The following is a 17,650-nucleotide window of genomic DNA, read 5'->3' on the forward strand; positions in this document are numbered from 1 at the left end:
AATCAATGAATTTGGTAAAGTAGCAGGATACAAAATTAATGCACAGAAATCTCTGGCATTCCTATATACTAATGATGAAAAATCTGAAAGTGAAATCAAGAAAACACTCCCATTTACCATTGCAACAAAAAGAATAAAATATCTAGGAATAAACCTACCTAAGGAGACAAAAGACCTGTATGCAGAAAACTATAAGACACTGATGAAAGAAATTAAAGATGATACAAATAGATGGAGGACATATACCATGTTCTTGGATTGGAAGAATCAACATTGTGAAAATGACTCTACTACCCAAAGCAATCTATAGATTCAATGCAATCCCTATCAAACTACCATTGGCATTTTCACAGAACTAGAACAAAAAATTTCGCAATTTGTATGGAAACACAAAAGACCCCGAATAGCCAAAGCAATCTTGAGAACAAAAAAAGGAACTGGAGGAATCAGGCTCCCTGACTTCAGACTATACTACAAAGCTACAGTTATCAAGACGGTATGGTACTGGCACAAAAACAGAAAGATAGATCAATGGAACAGGATAGAAAGCCCAGAGATAAACCCATGCACATATGGACACCTTATCTTTGATAAAGGTGGCAGGAATGTACAGTGGAAAAAGGACAGCCTCTTCAATAAATGGTGCTGGGAAAACTGGACAGGTACATGTAAAAGAATGAAATTAGAACACTCCCTAACACCATACACAAAAATAAGCTCAAAATGGATTAAAGACCTAAATATAAGGCCAGAAACTATCAAACTATTAGAGGAAAACATAGGCAGAACACTCTATGACATAAATCACAGCAAGATTCTTTCTGACCCACCCCCTAGAGTAATGGAAATAAAAACAAAAATAAACAAATGGGACCTAATGAAACTTCAAAGCTTTTGCACAGCAAAGGAAACCATAAACAAGACCAAAAGACAACCCTCAGAATGGGAGAAAATTTTTGCAAATGAAGCAACTGACAAAGGATTAATCTCCAAAATTTACAAGCAGCTCATGCAGCTCAACAACAAAAAAACAAACAACCCAATCCAAAAATGGGCAGAAGACCTAAATAGACATTTCTCCAAAGAAGATATACAGACTGCCAACAAACACATGAAAGAATGCTCAACATCATTAATCATTAGAGAAATGCAAATCAAAACTACAATGAGATATCATCTCACACCAGTCAGAATGGCCATCATCAATAAATCTAGAAACAATAAATGCTGGAGAGGGTGTGGAGAAAAGGGAACCCTCTTGCACTGCTGGTGGGAATGTGAATTGGTTCAGCCACTATGGAGAACAGTATGGAGGTTCCTTAAAAAACTACAAATAGAACTACCATATGACCCAGCAATCCCACTACTGGGCATATACCCTGAGAAAACCGAAATTCAAAAAGAGTCATGTACCAAAATGTTCATCGCAGCTCTATTTACAATAGCCCGGAGATGGAAACAACCTAAGTGCCCATCATCGGATGAATGGATAAAGAAGATGTGGCACATATATACAATGGAATATTACTCAGCCATAAAAAGAAACGAAATTGAGCTATTTGTAATGAGGTGGATAGACCTAGAGTCTGTCATACACAGTGAAGTAAGTCAGAAAGAAAAGACAAATACAGTATGCTAACACATATATATGGAATTTAAGAAAAAAAAATGTCATGAAGAACCTAGGGGTAAGGCAGGAATAGAGACGCAGACCTCCTAGAGAACGGACTTGAGGTTATGGGGAGGGGGAAGGGTGAGCTGTGACGGGACGAGAGAGAGTCATGGACATATACACACTAACAAACGTAGTAAGGTAGATAGCTAGTGGGAAGCAGCCGCATGGCACAGGGATATTGGCTCGGTGCTCTGTGACAGCCTGGAGGGGTGGGATAGGGAGGGTGGGAGGGAGGGAGACGCAAGAGGGAAGAGATATGGGAACATATGTATATGTATAACTGATTCACTTTGTTATAAAGCAGAAACTAACACACCATTGTAAAGTAATTATACCCCAATAAAGATGTTAAAAAAAAAAATAAAATAAAATAAAATTATAAACAAAAAAAAAAAAAAAAAAAAAAAAAAAAAAAAAAAAAAAAAAAAAAAAAAAAAGAAATTACATTTTGGAAATGTGTAACTTCATACACTGCTAATATACCACAGGAAGTTCAAAGGTCCAAAGATAAATGGGAAATTAAAATAACATAAATGTGTGGTTTCACAGGTCTTCATTGAATTACGCTTCTCTTATTTACCTACCATCAAAAATAATGTAATACCTTTTCGTTTTTTTCACATCTGTCTTTTTAAGAAAATCAGACAAGAACATTAAGACTTGATGGAGTACATTTCCTTACATTCTTGCTATCTGATTCTACTCTGCTTAAAATTGCTTCAGTGACTCCCCACTGCCTACAGAATCAAGCTCAAAACCCCATAGCATGGGATACCTGGCCCTGCCCACATTGGCCGCCTCAGCTCATCCCATTCCAGCCCCAGCACCCAGGAGCCTACTCTCCCATACCTCAGTCACTTTCAGAATACTAATCCTCTCACCTGAAAACTTCTTCAGCTCCCTCACTCACACACCTCATGTCTGCAAGCAAACTCTTCTTACTTTTCAACTAAGCTTAGGCATCCTTCATTTTCTGCCCCTTCCCTTCTAGCCTTCCTCCTCCTGTATCTCATCACCACCTCCCTGTGCAGACCTCTACTACAGCCCAGCATCATTAATATGAAACGTCTGTGCATCTCTCTCTCCTTACACTGTGAGCTGGCTAACAGCATGGACGCTACAAAGTTTATTCATCATTTTAACCCATAGCCTAACAGTATCTGGCACACAGTAAACACCTAGTGGCATCAAAGGCCAAAGGTGTTTTTCTTGGTGTTTATTTTTTTAGAATTCAGGGATGTACAGTGACATTATTTCCCTACTCTTTATTTAAATGTAAGTTAATGAGTATCTTGCATGCTTGCACTCAAACAGAATTACTATGTGCATGGGTAGAGGAGGTTAAGAATCACACATGTAAATACAATTTAAGGATTGAACTCATTTTTGTTAGGCCTTCTACCAGGTACTCAATTGATGGTTATGTGTCTCTCCCTCTAACTTCTAGCTTGGGGATACCTTCTGTCCCAGCTGTTCTTGAGCAGAGAATCTTAAGACAGGGAAGATAAGGTCAGGATGGGATTCTTCCCCAGAATATATCCAGAATTCTGAGGAAAGCTATCCGGGGTACCCTCATCCCAAGAGAAAGCTACAATGTAGGGTATAGCCTAGGAGGGTAAAGAGGGAGGCGGAGGCCCCTTCTGCCTAGGTGTATTTGACATTTTGTCCAGAAATGAAAGAGGCCAAGTGGAGAGAAAATTGGAAATCCAGCAATAAAATAAGGTTATTATATTTTATATCTACTTTAAGGTAGGCCTTCATGGGAAAAAAAAAATAAGTCAATTTAACATAAACAGGGTAAAAGCTGCATACAGCTGTCAGAAAAAATGTGGGCTTTGCAGACAGACTATGGGTTGTAAGAATTAGTTAACACAGTGCCTGGCCCATCAGTGCTTAATCAGGAGTATACATAATACTTTCAGTTCTTTTGCCAAATAGATGTGTAAATTTAGGATAATTGCCACAGTTTCTTCATCCTTAAGATAAGGATAAATAATATCTACCTTACAGATTAACATGATAATTGAATAAGACACTGCTTATAAAAAGCACCTGAGGGGCCATGGCCGCTGAGCCTGCGCGTCCGGAGCCTGTCCTCCGCAACGGGAGAGGCCACAACAGTGAGAGGCCCGCGTACCGCAAAAAGAATAAAAATAAAAAGCACCTGGTAGGCAGTAGGCACTCAACGAAGGTTAGAGCTCTTCCTCCCTTATTCCAGGTACTGGGAAGCAGTAAGTAGAATCCAAAAAATGAATGGGATGGTTTACTATAGGTTAATTAAGTGAATATTAAAACACATTATATAGGTAGTAAATATATTTACTGTAAAGATTTCTTAAGGTTATAGAGCCAATTTAAACTTACAGCCAAATATGCATACAAACCAATTTACAACATGCTAAAAGACAATGGGCTAAACAGATACTGAGAAAAGCAATTTAGTTTCTTGGGGCACCCTCTTCCCACTAAGGAGCAACACTGCAGGATAAGGCCTTTGAGGGTAAGGTGGGGAAGAGGCTTCTGACTCAGGGTATTTAGCATTTTGATTAAAAAGGAAACATACCACAGGCAAGCGTACGATCATATAAGTAGACTGCACAATAATTAACATGTTTTCTTTGTAACAAAGGCAATGCAAAATAAACAGGCTGTAAAATGAAGAATTAAGTAACTCCTCACAGAAATATTAACATGTGACCATGAATAGATACATTATTTTAGGTCATCAAATGGCATCACATATTTGAAAACAGTATAAATTTAGAGAATGTTACCAGAAAGTATTAAGAATTGGAAAATAAAATGAGAAAAACAGATATGCAAGTGAATAAGTTTAAATATTGAATAAGAAACCACAAGAGGCCTAACTGCCTTTCATAGCTGTTACTTCAAACCTTTCTTACTTCGATCATTGCTTAGATCTCTGGCTCTAGATTCCTACTTCAGGTAAAGATCATACGGCCCTTGTCAACATTCCAGATTCTGAACAAAGCACCACATGCTTTTCTAGTCTAAATTTTATTTAACATTAGGGAATTCAAATTTTCATAGATCTCATGATCTAAAATCTCCAAGTACTTGCTTACAATAAAATTATTTGTAATAAAATGACCCAATATTTACCATTCAGTTCACAAGTACAAAATATAAGCCAGGTGAAAATTTAAATGCCCTGGTTTGAAAATAAATTCAACATAATTGTTTTTTATGAAACATTCCTGTCAATCCAACAGCTTTCCACATTTTTGGGGGGGAAGGGGAGTCGTAAAACACACATACATAATTTACAAGTGGCATTTTTAATTATTTAAACTAAATAAATTTGTTAATTGATATTTGGTAATAAAGAATATCAAAAACGCTGATCAATGTAACTCAATTGAAATTAAATCAACTTATAAGTGTTTCAATCTTTATATTCCAAATTTGTATTCTTTTTTTAAATTTTTTTTTTTTTAAACAGTAGGTTCTTATAAGTTATCCATTTTATACATATGTCAATCCCAATCTCCCAGTTCATTGCACCACCACCACCCCTCTACTTTCCCCGCTTGGTGTCCATACGTTTGTTCTCTACATCTGTGTCTCTATTTCTGCCCTGCAAACCGGTTCATCTGTTATTTCAAACTTTTATTCTTGGTTTTCACAAAAGCATTAAATTTCAATCTCAGAAATTCTTGAAATTGATCATATTGCACTATATTTTACTGTTTATTCTTTAATATGGTATCTAAAGTTAGTTCCTTTATGATAGTCAAGCAATTAAGTTCCTTCATGAACAAGACATTTATTACAGATCTAGTATATCGGTTCATTACTCCCCTCCATTCAGGTCTCTGCTCAAATGTCCCAATTCAGAGACTCCCCTGATCACATTAACTAAAATACCACACCTTTCCCCTCCCCAATCTCTGCTTGAACCCATCATTTTGTATTCCTTTCCCTCCCTTATTTTAACTTAGAACTTAACACTACCTAAAATTTATATTTATTGTCTGATTCCCCTACTAGGCTGTTAGCTCCAAGAAACTCTGTTTTTCTCTGCTGTATCCTTAGGGCCTAGAATAATACTTAGTACATAGTAAATGTTTAATAAAAATGAAGAAGGATGAAATTAGAGATTTTTTTCAAAAGGTCTCCACACTTACTAGCCAAGGCCCCTCATTTTACTTTTGAGTTTACTAAAACACAGAGAAGTTAGATGAATTTCCCAAGTTCACACAGGAAGCCATAAAACTTAAACTACAATCCTAACTCCTGATCCAGTGGTCTTAACACTATACAACTAGCCTGTCCTTGAATTACATTTTGACATCAACACATATAAAAGTTTCTTTACTCAAAGTATCTAAATTATTTAACTAACCTAACAATCACCAGTAGAATTCTCAAATCATTTGCTATTACCATCAATTCATTAAAAGTTGGGTTGACATTTCCCAAAATTGTTAGATAAGAATTTTAAAGTTCAGATTTATCATACGTACCAAAGAACGTCTCATCTGCATTAATATAGTCATAAAGCAGTCAAAGCTGATCATCCCCTCCTGGCTTGATAGTAGTTTGCTTTTCTCCATGGAATTTACAACTGCTGAAGCCCCTAAGGCCATTTCTATCCATTCAAGGAGATACCGCAAAGAACCTCGCTGAGCAGCTAAACCAAGCAGCAACTCAGAAGCTAATCTACGACCTAAAGTGTCTGCTCCAGAATTGGGAATAGTTACTCCTTTAAGAAATGTTGTTACTTGTGATAAGCAATCCAAGCCCATAGGTGGAATCTTGCTTTCATTTGCTAAAGATAATGGTGGCAAAGAGCTCACAACTTCAATTGCAGTATGAATAACGTCATTGCAAAGACTGAGACCAGGTCCCGACACAGGCATCATCCAACTTTGTCTCAGAAGTGCAAATAATAAACTTAGACCAGTTCGAACACCCATTTCTATAAGTGCATCAGTGCTTGACCGGGGACGTTCACTAACAGAATGGACATCTGCCGAACCAGAGCTGCTCTCCGGAGAATGCTGCTGCTGTTTCACTTTGCCTTTATCATGGTATTTATTAGAAAGTGCATAGAAGACACGCTGGAGTACAAGCAATCGTTTTCGAAGTGCCCCAGCAAATGGGGAATCTGAACATACCATCTTCGCTAGTGCTAGCTGACTGCTAAGAAGGGCATCCAAATAGTGGTCCTGTTCATCACTTGAAAGAGACTCACGTTCAAAGTCTGGCAACTGTGGTCCTTTGAGGCACAAAACTTGTTGGGGCAATGGTACTACTTCCTTATTGCTGACCAGTTTAGAATATAGAACAGCAACCCCCTCTCTTGTAGCAATAGATTCACTGTCCTCTGTAATCCAGGAGCTGTTGAGGTGTTCAAGCCATTTCAGTTTCACTGGTGGAACCATAGTTGCCATTTTGATTTACTCTTCAGCCATTAGTTCTATAAAGGGAGAAGAAAAAGGAATCAAGTTTCTGAACTTCCATCATATATTACAATTAGTGGTTTCAAACTGGTGAAACACAAAGTCTGGACTTCAGTTAACAGTAACATACCAATGTTAGTATTTTAGCTTCAATAAATGTACCATGGTTATTTAAGACATTAATATTAGGGAGCAATGGGTTGCAGGGCATACGGGAACTCTGTACTATCTTTGCAACTTTTACATAAGTCTAAAATTATCCCAAAATAAAAAGTTTATTTTAAAAATTAGTGATTTATGTAACTTTTCTCTTCAGGTTCTGGTCCCACTGTCAGTATTAATAGTGGGTTCTACATGATGATGGACCCCAAATTTGTATCTCCAGGCTTCTCCTCTGAATTCCAAACTCATATATGTAATTGCCCACTTGACCTCTCCACACCTCATAGGCATCTCAAACTTTATATTCAAAACTGAATTCCTAATCCAACATTTCCACCACACCCACCCAAACCTGTTCCTCCTGCAGAACTCCTCACTTCAATAAATGGCAACTGTATCCTTCTATTTCCTTTGGCTAAAAACCTTGGGAGTCATCATTGACTCCTCCCTCTCTTACACTCCAAATTCAATTAGTCAACTCTACTCTCAAAATATAGCCAGAATCCAAACAGTTCTCACACCCCTCCATTGCTGAAACCCTGGTCTAAGCCATCATCTCTTGGATCACTGAAGAAGCTTTCTTACTGGTCTCCCTGACTGTACTGAGGAGCTGCAGTGACTCCAAAAGGGCAGGAATGTTTCTGTATATTTTGTTTACTGCTGTATTCTGGCACACAGTAAGTGCTCAGTAAGTATTTGCTGACAAAAAGTACTTAAAAACTAAGTTTGCTGGGATAAAATATTCACAAGACATATATCGTGCAAAGGACTATCATCCAAGATACATTAAGAACTCCTACAACTCAATAATAAAAAGACAACCTAATTTTTTAAATGGTCAGAAAAGTTGTGAACAAAACTTCACCAAAGATATGGCAATGGCTAATAAGCACACACAAAAAAGTACTCAACATTATTATTCATCAGAAAAATGCCAATTAAAAACACAAAGAGATACTAATACACACCCAGAAGGATTAAAATTAGTAAGGCTGACAATACCAAATGTTAAGCAAGGATGCAGGGCAACCAGAACTCTCACAAACCATTTGTGGAAATGTAAAATTGAACAGCCACCTTAGAAAGACATCTGGTAGCTTCTTATAAAACTAAATATAGGGCTTCCCTGGTGGCGCAGTGGTTGGGAGTCCACCTGCCGATGCAGGGGACGCGGGTTCGTGCCCCGGCCCGGGAGGATCCTACGTGCCAAGGAGGGGCTGGGCCCGTGAGCCGTGGCCGCTGGGCCTGCGTGTCTGGAGCCTGTGCTCCGCAATGGGAGGGGCCGCAGCGGTGAGAGGCCCAGGTACCGGAAAAAAAAAAAAACTAAATATATACCTACCCAATGACTCAACAATTCCTCTCCTACAGATTCGCCCAGAAGAAAACATATCTCCACAGAAAGACTTAACGCTAAATAGTAGTTGCCCCTAGAAGGTGAGGGCATGAATAGACTGGGCAGGGCATGAGGGAACTTCCTGAAGTGATGGTAATGCTGGATTACCAAGCCTTATACATTTGTCAAAACTCAGTGAATATACATTTAAGATGTCACTGCATGTAAATTTTACCTAAATAAATACTGAATTCCAGTTGATACATATATTGAAGTATATTTAGGGGGAAGTATACTGATATGTGTAATTTACTTTGAAATGCATCAGATAATAAGATGCACTGATGTGTGTGTGTATAAAGATATGTATATACATACACACATACATATGGATTGATATGTGATAAAACAAGTATAATAAAATATTAATGGCAGAATCTCAGTGGTGAAGTATATATATGCCTGTTCATTTTTAAATCTTTCAACTTTGCTGTATGTTTGAAATTTTTCATCATAAAATATTGCTGGGGAGTTAGGACTAACTCCTGCTTTTCAAGCAAGTCCCCAGAATGGTAGTCATAACAGTTGGTGGTAGAGAAAGATCCTCACACAACGAAGGGCATTTTATTTTCATGATATAGGTAGCTCTTAAAAAAAGAGCTCCAATGATAGAGACTGCAGGCTAATTAAAAGGAGTTTCCTACTTCCAAACATGCCCTGTTAAATTCCAAATATAAAATCTAATGGTACTTCTTCCTTTTTCAAGCTTATGAATACTCTGCTTAATTTAACTTCAATAGATACTTGGAAAGTATGTACTTTGGAGAGGGAAAATAAAACCATAAGCCTCCTCCCACTTCATTCATCTAAGTATTTACTAAACATTGTGCAGGGGATATAAAAGTACCTTACTTACCTCCATCCCTGCAAGCCAGAGGTAATTCTGCTCTTTTTATTTTTGCTAGTTTGACTGCTATAAAGGAATATGTTGTTATTCTAATTTCAATCTCCCTGATTACTAACACCTGAACAGCACATGGATATTGGTCATTTGGACACACTCTTCTGGGAAATGCTTATTCATGTCCTTCTAGTCACATATTTTTCTACTGGGTTATTTTTCTTGTCAATCTGTAAAAAGTTTTTGTATTTTATCATTGTCCTCAGCACTGCAAATATTTCTTCTAAATCTATCTTGCGCATACATACACATCCTTTCTTTATGGCTCCTGCTTTCCATTCTTGGTTTAAAAGGGCACCCCAACATCCCCATGCCCTTACACATGAACTCTAGATTATACAGGTATTCACCTAGATTTTCTTGAAGTATTTTTGATTTTTTTACACGAGTCTTTAAATGAATTTTATATTCATCTGAAATTTTAATTAAGTTCTGCATGGTATAAAATTGGATTCCAATTTTATTGTTTCCAGGTGGATGGCTAATTATGCCACCACCATTTAAGTCATCCAAGACTTCCAAGACAGCTGAGGACAATGGCAGCTGCATAATTATCTCCCCAAATTTCTTCCCAAACAATAAGGAAAAATAAATTCTACATAAAACCACACCCACAGCATAATTTGAAGATATAGAATGACAAAACTGCAAATTAACTGTAAAAAAAGAAATATCATCAATCCCAGTGCACACACTCTCAGCTCCAAGAGCCACAAGGTTTTGTGCAAGCAGAAGCAGACTAAGAAAATCTGTAGAAAAGAGAGAAGAGGAAGGATAGTGAAGGAGCCTAAAGGTGATTTGGAATGACTGCCAGAAAGATTAAATCCACACTAAATCTGAAAATACTGAACAAATGTCCAGGCAGATCAGAGCACAGACTACAAGGAAGAGATTTCAAAGTACATTTAATTTAAAGAGTCAGGCATGATTTAAAGAAGCAGGTACAATTTAAAAAGACAGGTATGATTTATATGAGCATTCCTTGAAATGCAGAGAGGAGAAAAAAGACAAAAAAGAAAAGAGAAGCATTCTTTGGCAACTGGGTGGTAAAGGGTAAAAGAAAAAAAGGAGGGGGGGAATGTTTAGGGTTCTGCAAGACAAAAGAGAATTATAAAATTGGAGCTATAACAAAGCTTCTCTCAAGCAAAAGAAACAAAGCACCAAAAAAAAAAAAAAATCCTTTGAAGTACTTGAACTTTGCTATATAGACAGAAGAGGGTGTCATTAAATTAGGAATATTATTAAAAAAAACCCAATACCATAAAAATGAACAAGAAAAAAGTCCACAGAGAACTACTGCAGAAAATCAGTAAAGTTCACATACATCAACTGATGGAAATCTTCCTGATAACAAGAAAGCATAAGAAAATAAAAGTTAACAATCCAAGCAAAATTAAACACACAAACATTTGAGGATATAAAAAAAACCTTGAATCAGAAATTCAAAAACTAAAAGCAGAAAAAGACCACATAAATAATTAAAGTTTCTAAAGTTTTTGAAAAGGGAAGGAACAGGGAAGGAAGAAAGGGGAAAAAAAGGAAAAGAGCTGACTGAACTCAAGAAAGAAACGGAAGAAAAAGACAAAATTCTCAGAAATGAAGAATGAATTATAAACTGTCCAAGGAAGGGTAGACTCTAATAAAAAGTTAGCAAAGGGCAATTAAAGGCTGGAGCAGGGAAACAACTATGAGAATTAAAATCACACACACACACACACACACACAAATCAGTGAAAGTAGTGGAAAGAGAAGACAAGCAAAGAAGGGCAAGTATTTGTACTACTGGATTACCTGAAAAAGTAAAACAAAAATGCAACAAAGAGCTGATTTTAAAGCTACTAGCCAAGAAAACTTGCCAGAAATAGAAAAAAAATTTTTTGAATCAATACAATAAGGGTTCACAAGGTACCTGGGAAATTGAGCAAGAACAACCAACTCTAAGACATTGGCCTTGTAAATTCAAGGATTTAGATAAAACCCTCAAGACCTCCAGGCAAAAAGATCAAATAACTTAAAAAGGTAAAAGAATTAGATTGGCATTGACATTTTAAAACCAGTCAAATAAAAAGCACAGCAACAGCTTTTATAAAGCAAAAACTACAGGGGGTGCAAGGAAACATAGAAACACACAAATAATGGGAGACTTTAATATACCATCCCCAGTACAAGACAGATCAAGTGGACAAAAATATGTAAGGAAACAGAAGACCTAAACAACAGAATAATTTACTCTTTTTCCATTACCAGGATCTATTTCTGAATTCTCTATTTTGGTCCACTTGTCCATTCTTATGCCAACAGTGACTTGATTACAGTGGCTTTTATAAATATTCTGATGGCTGGTAAGGCAAGTCCCTAACCTTTAAGATTATTTCATTCAATTACATGCTACCTCTCCCAAGGTAGCATGTTCTAATTTGAACTTCATTAAATATATGTATTAATTTTCAGAAAATAGATACTTTTATGATAATTTGTCCACCTAAGAATATAGTATGTCTTTCTATTTTGATCCGATCTTATTTTAGATTTTCTTCATATAAGTCCTATGCCTTTCTTGATAAACTGTTTCTTGAGTATTTTTGATTTTGTGGCTACTATGAATGGAATTCCCCAATTTCCTTTCCTGGATAATTATTGCTATCCAGCCATCTGGGTACATTCGTACACTTTTCCAAATTATGCAAGGATAGAGATGAATCAAAGAACATAAACCATATAACAGGGTCAGAAAATGAAGAAAGCAAAGAAGTATTAAAGATAAAACAGAAAAAAAGGTCAGCAATAAGACTAAGCATATCTACTCATCACTATCAGCAAAACTCATCTATTAAAACCAAAGACAGGGCTTCCCTCATGGCACAGTGGTTGGAAATCCACCTGCCAATGCAGGGGACACAAGTTCGAGTCCTGGTCCGGGAAGATCCCATGTGCCGCGGAGCAACTAAGCCCATGCGCCACAACTACTGAGCCTGCACTCTAGAGCCCACGAGCCACAACTACTGAAACCCACGCACCTAGAGCCTGTGCTCCACAACAAAAGAAGCCACTGCAGTGAGAAGCCCGCGCACCACAACAAAGAGTAGCCCCCACTCACTGCAACTAGAGAAAGCCCGCATGCAGCAATGAAGACCCAACAAAGCCAAAAATAAATAAATAAAATTTTTTTAAAAATCTGCTACAGAGCTACAATAATCAAAACAGTGTGGTACTGGCATATAGAACAATGGAATAGAATAGAGAGCCCAGAAATAAACCCTCACATATATGGTCAAATGATTTTTGAAAAGGGCTCCAAGACATTCAATGGGAAAAGAACAGTCTTTTCAACAAATAGTGCTCAGAAAACTGAATATCCACATGCAAAAGAATAAAACTGAACCCTTTCCTCACACCACGTATAAAAATTAACTCAAAATGGATCAAAGACCTAATGTAAGACTGAAAACTCTTAGAAGAAAACAGAGGGCAAAGCTTCAGGACATTGGATTTAGCACTGATTTCTTAGATATGACACCAGAGCCACAGGCAACAACAACAAAAAAATAGACAAAGTTGACTTCATGAAAATTTTTAAATTTTGTGCATCAAAAGACAGTAGTCATGGAGTAAAAAGGCAACCCACAGAATGGAAGAAAATATCTGCAAATCATATATCTGATAAGGGATTAACAGCCAAGATATAGAGAACTTCTTAAAAGCAAAAAACAAAACAAAAAAACCAACCCAATTCAAAATGGGCAAAGGACTTGAATAGACATTCCTCCAAAGAAGATATACAAACGGACAATAAGCAAATGAAAAGAAGGTCAACATCACTAACCATTAGAGAAAGGCAAATCAAAACTACAATGAGATACCACCTCACATCCATTAGGATAGCTTACCAGAAAAAAAATGTTGGCAAAGATGTGGAGAAACTGGCACCCTTGTGCACTGTTGGCAGGAGTGTAAAATGGTACAGGGGCTGTGGAAAACAGTATGGCATTCCTCAAAAAATTACAAACAAAATTACCATATGATTCAGCAATTCCATTTCTGGGTTTATACCCAAAAGAATTGAAAGCAGGGTCTTAAGAGATACTTGTAAACACATGTTCATAGCATCATTATTCACAAAAGCTAAAAGACAAAAGCAACCCAAGTATCCATCAACAGATGAATGGACAAATAAAACATGGTATTAACCATACAATGGGATATTATTCAGCCTTAAAAAGGAAGGAAATTCTGACACATACTACAACATGAATGAACCTTGAGGATGTTATGCTAAGTGAAATAATCCAGTCACAAGATGACAAATACTACACGATTCCATTCATACGATGTACTTAAGAGTATATAGTCAAAACCATAGAGACAGAAAATAGAATGGTGGTTGCCAGCGGCTTGGAGGAAGGGGGATAAGTAGTTATTGCTTAATGGGAATAGTTTCAGTTTTTACAAGATAAAAATAGTTACGGAGATGGACAACAATGGTAGTTGTACATCATGAATGTATTTAATACCACTGAACTGTACACTTAAAAATGGTTAAGGGCTTCCCTGGTAGCGCAGTGGTTGAGAGTCCACCTGCCGATGCAGGGGACACGGGTTCGTGCCCTGGTCCGGGAAGATCCCACATGTCACGGAGCGGCTAGGCCCGTGAACTATGGCCGCTGAGCCTGCGTGTCCGGAGCCTGTGCTCCGCAACGGGAGAGGCCACAACAGTGAGGGGCCCGTGTACCGCAAAACAAAACAAAACAAAAACAAAAACAAAAAAATGGTTAAGATGGTAAATATGATGTTATATGTATCTTACCAAATACATATTTTTTTTTTAAAAAAAGTAGAAGGCACATTGCATGGGTGGGGGGGAAGGATGCTGTGAAAACAAGGCCCAGACCAACAGCTCAGAAAGGCAAAAAGTCTGCTTCACCGTTATTAAGAGAACAAAGAAATTGGTCATCCTTGGTCTGGGAGTAGACCTTCAGAGTAAAGCTATGCAAGTAATACAAAGAAGCAGGAGGTTCCAGGAGGAATTGGCCATCCATAGTTTAGGAAACCAGAATGTATCAAGGATAACTAGTAATGCAGTACTACAGTCAATAAAGTGTGTGTTGGGTTGTACAAAACTCATCAAAGAAAAACATTAAGAATGCCCTACCTTTTCCCACAACACCAGCTAATTCATGCTACTTCGTGGTTGGTTTGTTTCTCCTATTGTAGGCAAGATTTACCCTTTTTTATCTTGGAATTTTCACATATCCTAGCATGCATACTTTTGCATTTGTGTATCACCCCCTAAAAAGCTCTCAAATCTATCCAGATATCTCCATTTTCACTGCCACAACCCTCACCTAAGTTACAATCATCTCTCATCTGGACCACCAAAATAATCTCTTAATCCTCCTTTGCCTCCCTAGCCAGAGTAGTGCTTTAAAAAACAAACCTGATTGTGTCCCTCCCCTGCTTTAAAATCCTTTGGAATATGTCATCTGAGATTTGCTTCAAAATAATACAAGAGGCAAGGAAAGTGGATCGAAGCATGTGGTATGATAGGAGACAGATATTTGACCTTTGTCCAGTTCAGGCACATAGCTCCTAAAACCCTTGGAATCACTGGAGTGATAAGTATCTTTTGCATGCTTACTAGATGACTGGTGACTGGGGGCCCCTAGATAGTTTCAGGATCGGGGAAGGTCCTCAGAAATTGAAGCCATCATTAGAGTTGGAACTTTCAGCCCCCAAACCCCACCTCCCAGGAGGGGAGAGGGGGTGGAGATTGAGTTAAATCACCAATGGGCCAATGCTTTAATCAATGATGCTGAATTAATGAAACCTCCATAAAAACCCTTGAATGACAGAGTTTGGAGAGCTTCCAACATGCTCAAGGAAGGCATGGAAGCTCTTCACACCACCCTCCAGCCACCTCCACCCCCTGCCCCCTACAAATACCTTGCCCTAATCATCTCTTCCATTTGGTTGCTCCTGAGTTGTATCCTTTATAAGTCAGTAAACGCAAGTAAAGTGTTTTCTTGAGTTTTGTGAGCCATTCTAGCAAATTATCAAACCTGGCGAGGAGGTATTGGGAACACCCAATTTATAGCGAGTTGATCATAAGTATAGCTGGCAACCTGGGACTTGCAACAGGCATCTGAAGTGGGGACAGATCTATGGGACTGAGCCCTTAATCTATGGAGCCTTTGCTAATTCCAGATAGTATCAGAACTGAGTTAAATTGGAGGACATACAGTGTCTAGAGAGTTAGAGGATTGGTTAGTGTGAGGAAAAAATCCACACATCTGGTGTCAGAAGTGTTAATGAGTGAAAACAGTCAGAGGGTCGAAATGAAATAAAGTGGCCACGAACTGATAACTGTTGAAATGCATGTTGGGAAATATTCTCTCTGTTTATGTATATGTTTAATATTTTTCTATAATAAAAAGTTAATAAAGTCTTCTTTTTTATTTTTTTTAAATTTTTTGGCCACGCCGTGTGGCATGTGGGAATTTAGTTCCACGACTAGGGATTGTACTCACGCCCCCTTGAGTGGAAGTGTGGAGTCTTAACCACTGGACCACCCGGGAAGTCCCAATAAAGTCTATTTTTAAAGTTAAAATTTTTTCAGAAGCAATCTGAATTGACCTCTCACCCTTTCTCTCCCTTCTCTAGCCACACCATATGTACTCAATAATTGCTAATTGAATTAAATGTCACTTCCAAGGGAAACTATCCCTGAATGTACCCATATGAGATCAGGTCCCTCTTTTAAAATGCTCACACAACACCCAGTACTTTACCTTCACAGCATTCTGCACAGTTTGCAGTTATGTACTATTTATGTGATAATTTGCTTAGTGTCCTCTCATATTAGTCTATAAGGTCCATGAGGGCAAAGACAGTGTTGATTTTGCTTATACTCCTAATGTTTAGCACATAAAGGTAACGCACATAAAGGGACCTCAAGAAATATTTGCCGAATTGAGCTAAGCAATCTGGGTCTGTGGTTCATTATTTACAAAGAATCTAATTTAAACCCAGATATTATCTTACTCTGAACTGATATAATAGAAGCACTTTAAAAGAAATGATTCCAAGTGGGGTGGTACCACAGGGGACAGACACCATGGATTCTGTCTTCCATCCATTTCTGTCTCCTCCTCTCGCTGTACATACATTTCTGGAGTAGTTCCAGCTACTCCCAAGGCTTTCACCTACCTCTCATATACTAATGATTCAGTCCAAATGTCTCCCTCCTGAACTCCAGACCTGAACATCCACTGCTAAAATGATATAACCATTCTGATCTTAAATCTTAAATTGAAAGGAATTTCAAAGGAAGGAATCTTGAACTCAGTATGTTTAAAACTGAACTTGTCAGGAATTCCCTGGTGGTCCACTGTTTAGGACTCCACACTTTCACTGCTGAGGGCCTGGGTTCTATCCCTGGTCCGGGAACTAAGATCCCACAAGCCACGTGGCACAGCCTAAATAAATAAATAAATAAATAAATAAATAAATAAATAAATAAATAAAACTGAACTTGTTGTTCCCCACCACCCCTCTGCCACACGCACAGCTAAAAATAAATTTATGAAGCTCTAAATTTATGAATTTAGAGATTCATGTAAGAAAGACATCACTAAAGATACTTATCAAGAGCATTTCTGGAAGTGCAGGAAGGACAGCCCATTTGCAAAGTTCTGCAACTGAAAATGAAGTGCACACACTGTGATCCAGCTCTCCCCACCCCTGCCCCAAGTACTTCCTTTCTCCAGGGCTTCATTACGCTGACACTGATTTTGGCACTCTAACTCATTAAAGCACACAAATTATCAATGTTTAGCTGCACAAAAGTAAACAGCTGATTAAAAAGGAAAAAGCTTTTTTTGTTATTATCCCTATTTAGAAAGTACACTTAGAAAACGAAAGGACTTGCTGAGTTTGCTGACAAATTGTTTTGCTACATCAATAATCAGAACTAGTCAAATAAACCAGGAAGCAGACATGCTTATTAAGCAAGTAAAGAACTATAGACAAAATTGAATAAAACGAATGGGTTTTTACTTGTATTCAAGAACAACCAATCCACAATCCTGATGAACCAG

The 17,650-nt window shown here is 37.7% G+C and overlaps 1 protein-coding gene across 7 annotated transcripts in view; it reads right to left on the reverse strand.

Annotated features, from left to right (window-relative positions):
- The window catches only part of HERC1 (HECT and RLD domain containing E3 ubiquitin protein ligase family member 1), a 220,530-nt gene that overhangs the window by 171,780 nt on the left and 31,100 nt on the right, over positions 1–17,650 (reverse strand). For all 7 annotated transcript variants that reach the window (XM_073801133.1, XM_073801132.1, XM_073801130.1 and 4 more), the window contains one exon: positions 6,163–7,118. In XM_073801133.1, coding sequence (XP_073657234.1) covers positions 6,163–7,092 — 930 coding nt within the window. In that variant the 5' untranslated portion in view covers positions 7,093–7,118. The remainder of the gene's footprint in view (positions 1–6,162; positions 7,119–17,650) is intronic.

Source organism: Tursiops truncatus, chromosome 2 (genome assembly GCF_011762595.2).
Source record: "Tursiops truncatus isolate mTurTru1 chromosome 2, mTurTru1.mat.Y, whole genome shotgun sequence".
In the NCBI taxonomy this organism is placed as follows: domain Eukaryota; kingdom Metazoa; phylum Chordata; class Mammalia; order Artiodactyla; family Delphinidae; genus Tursiops; species Tursiops truncatus.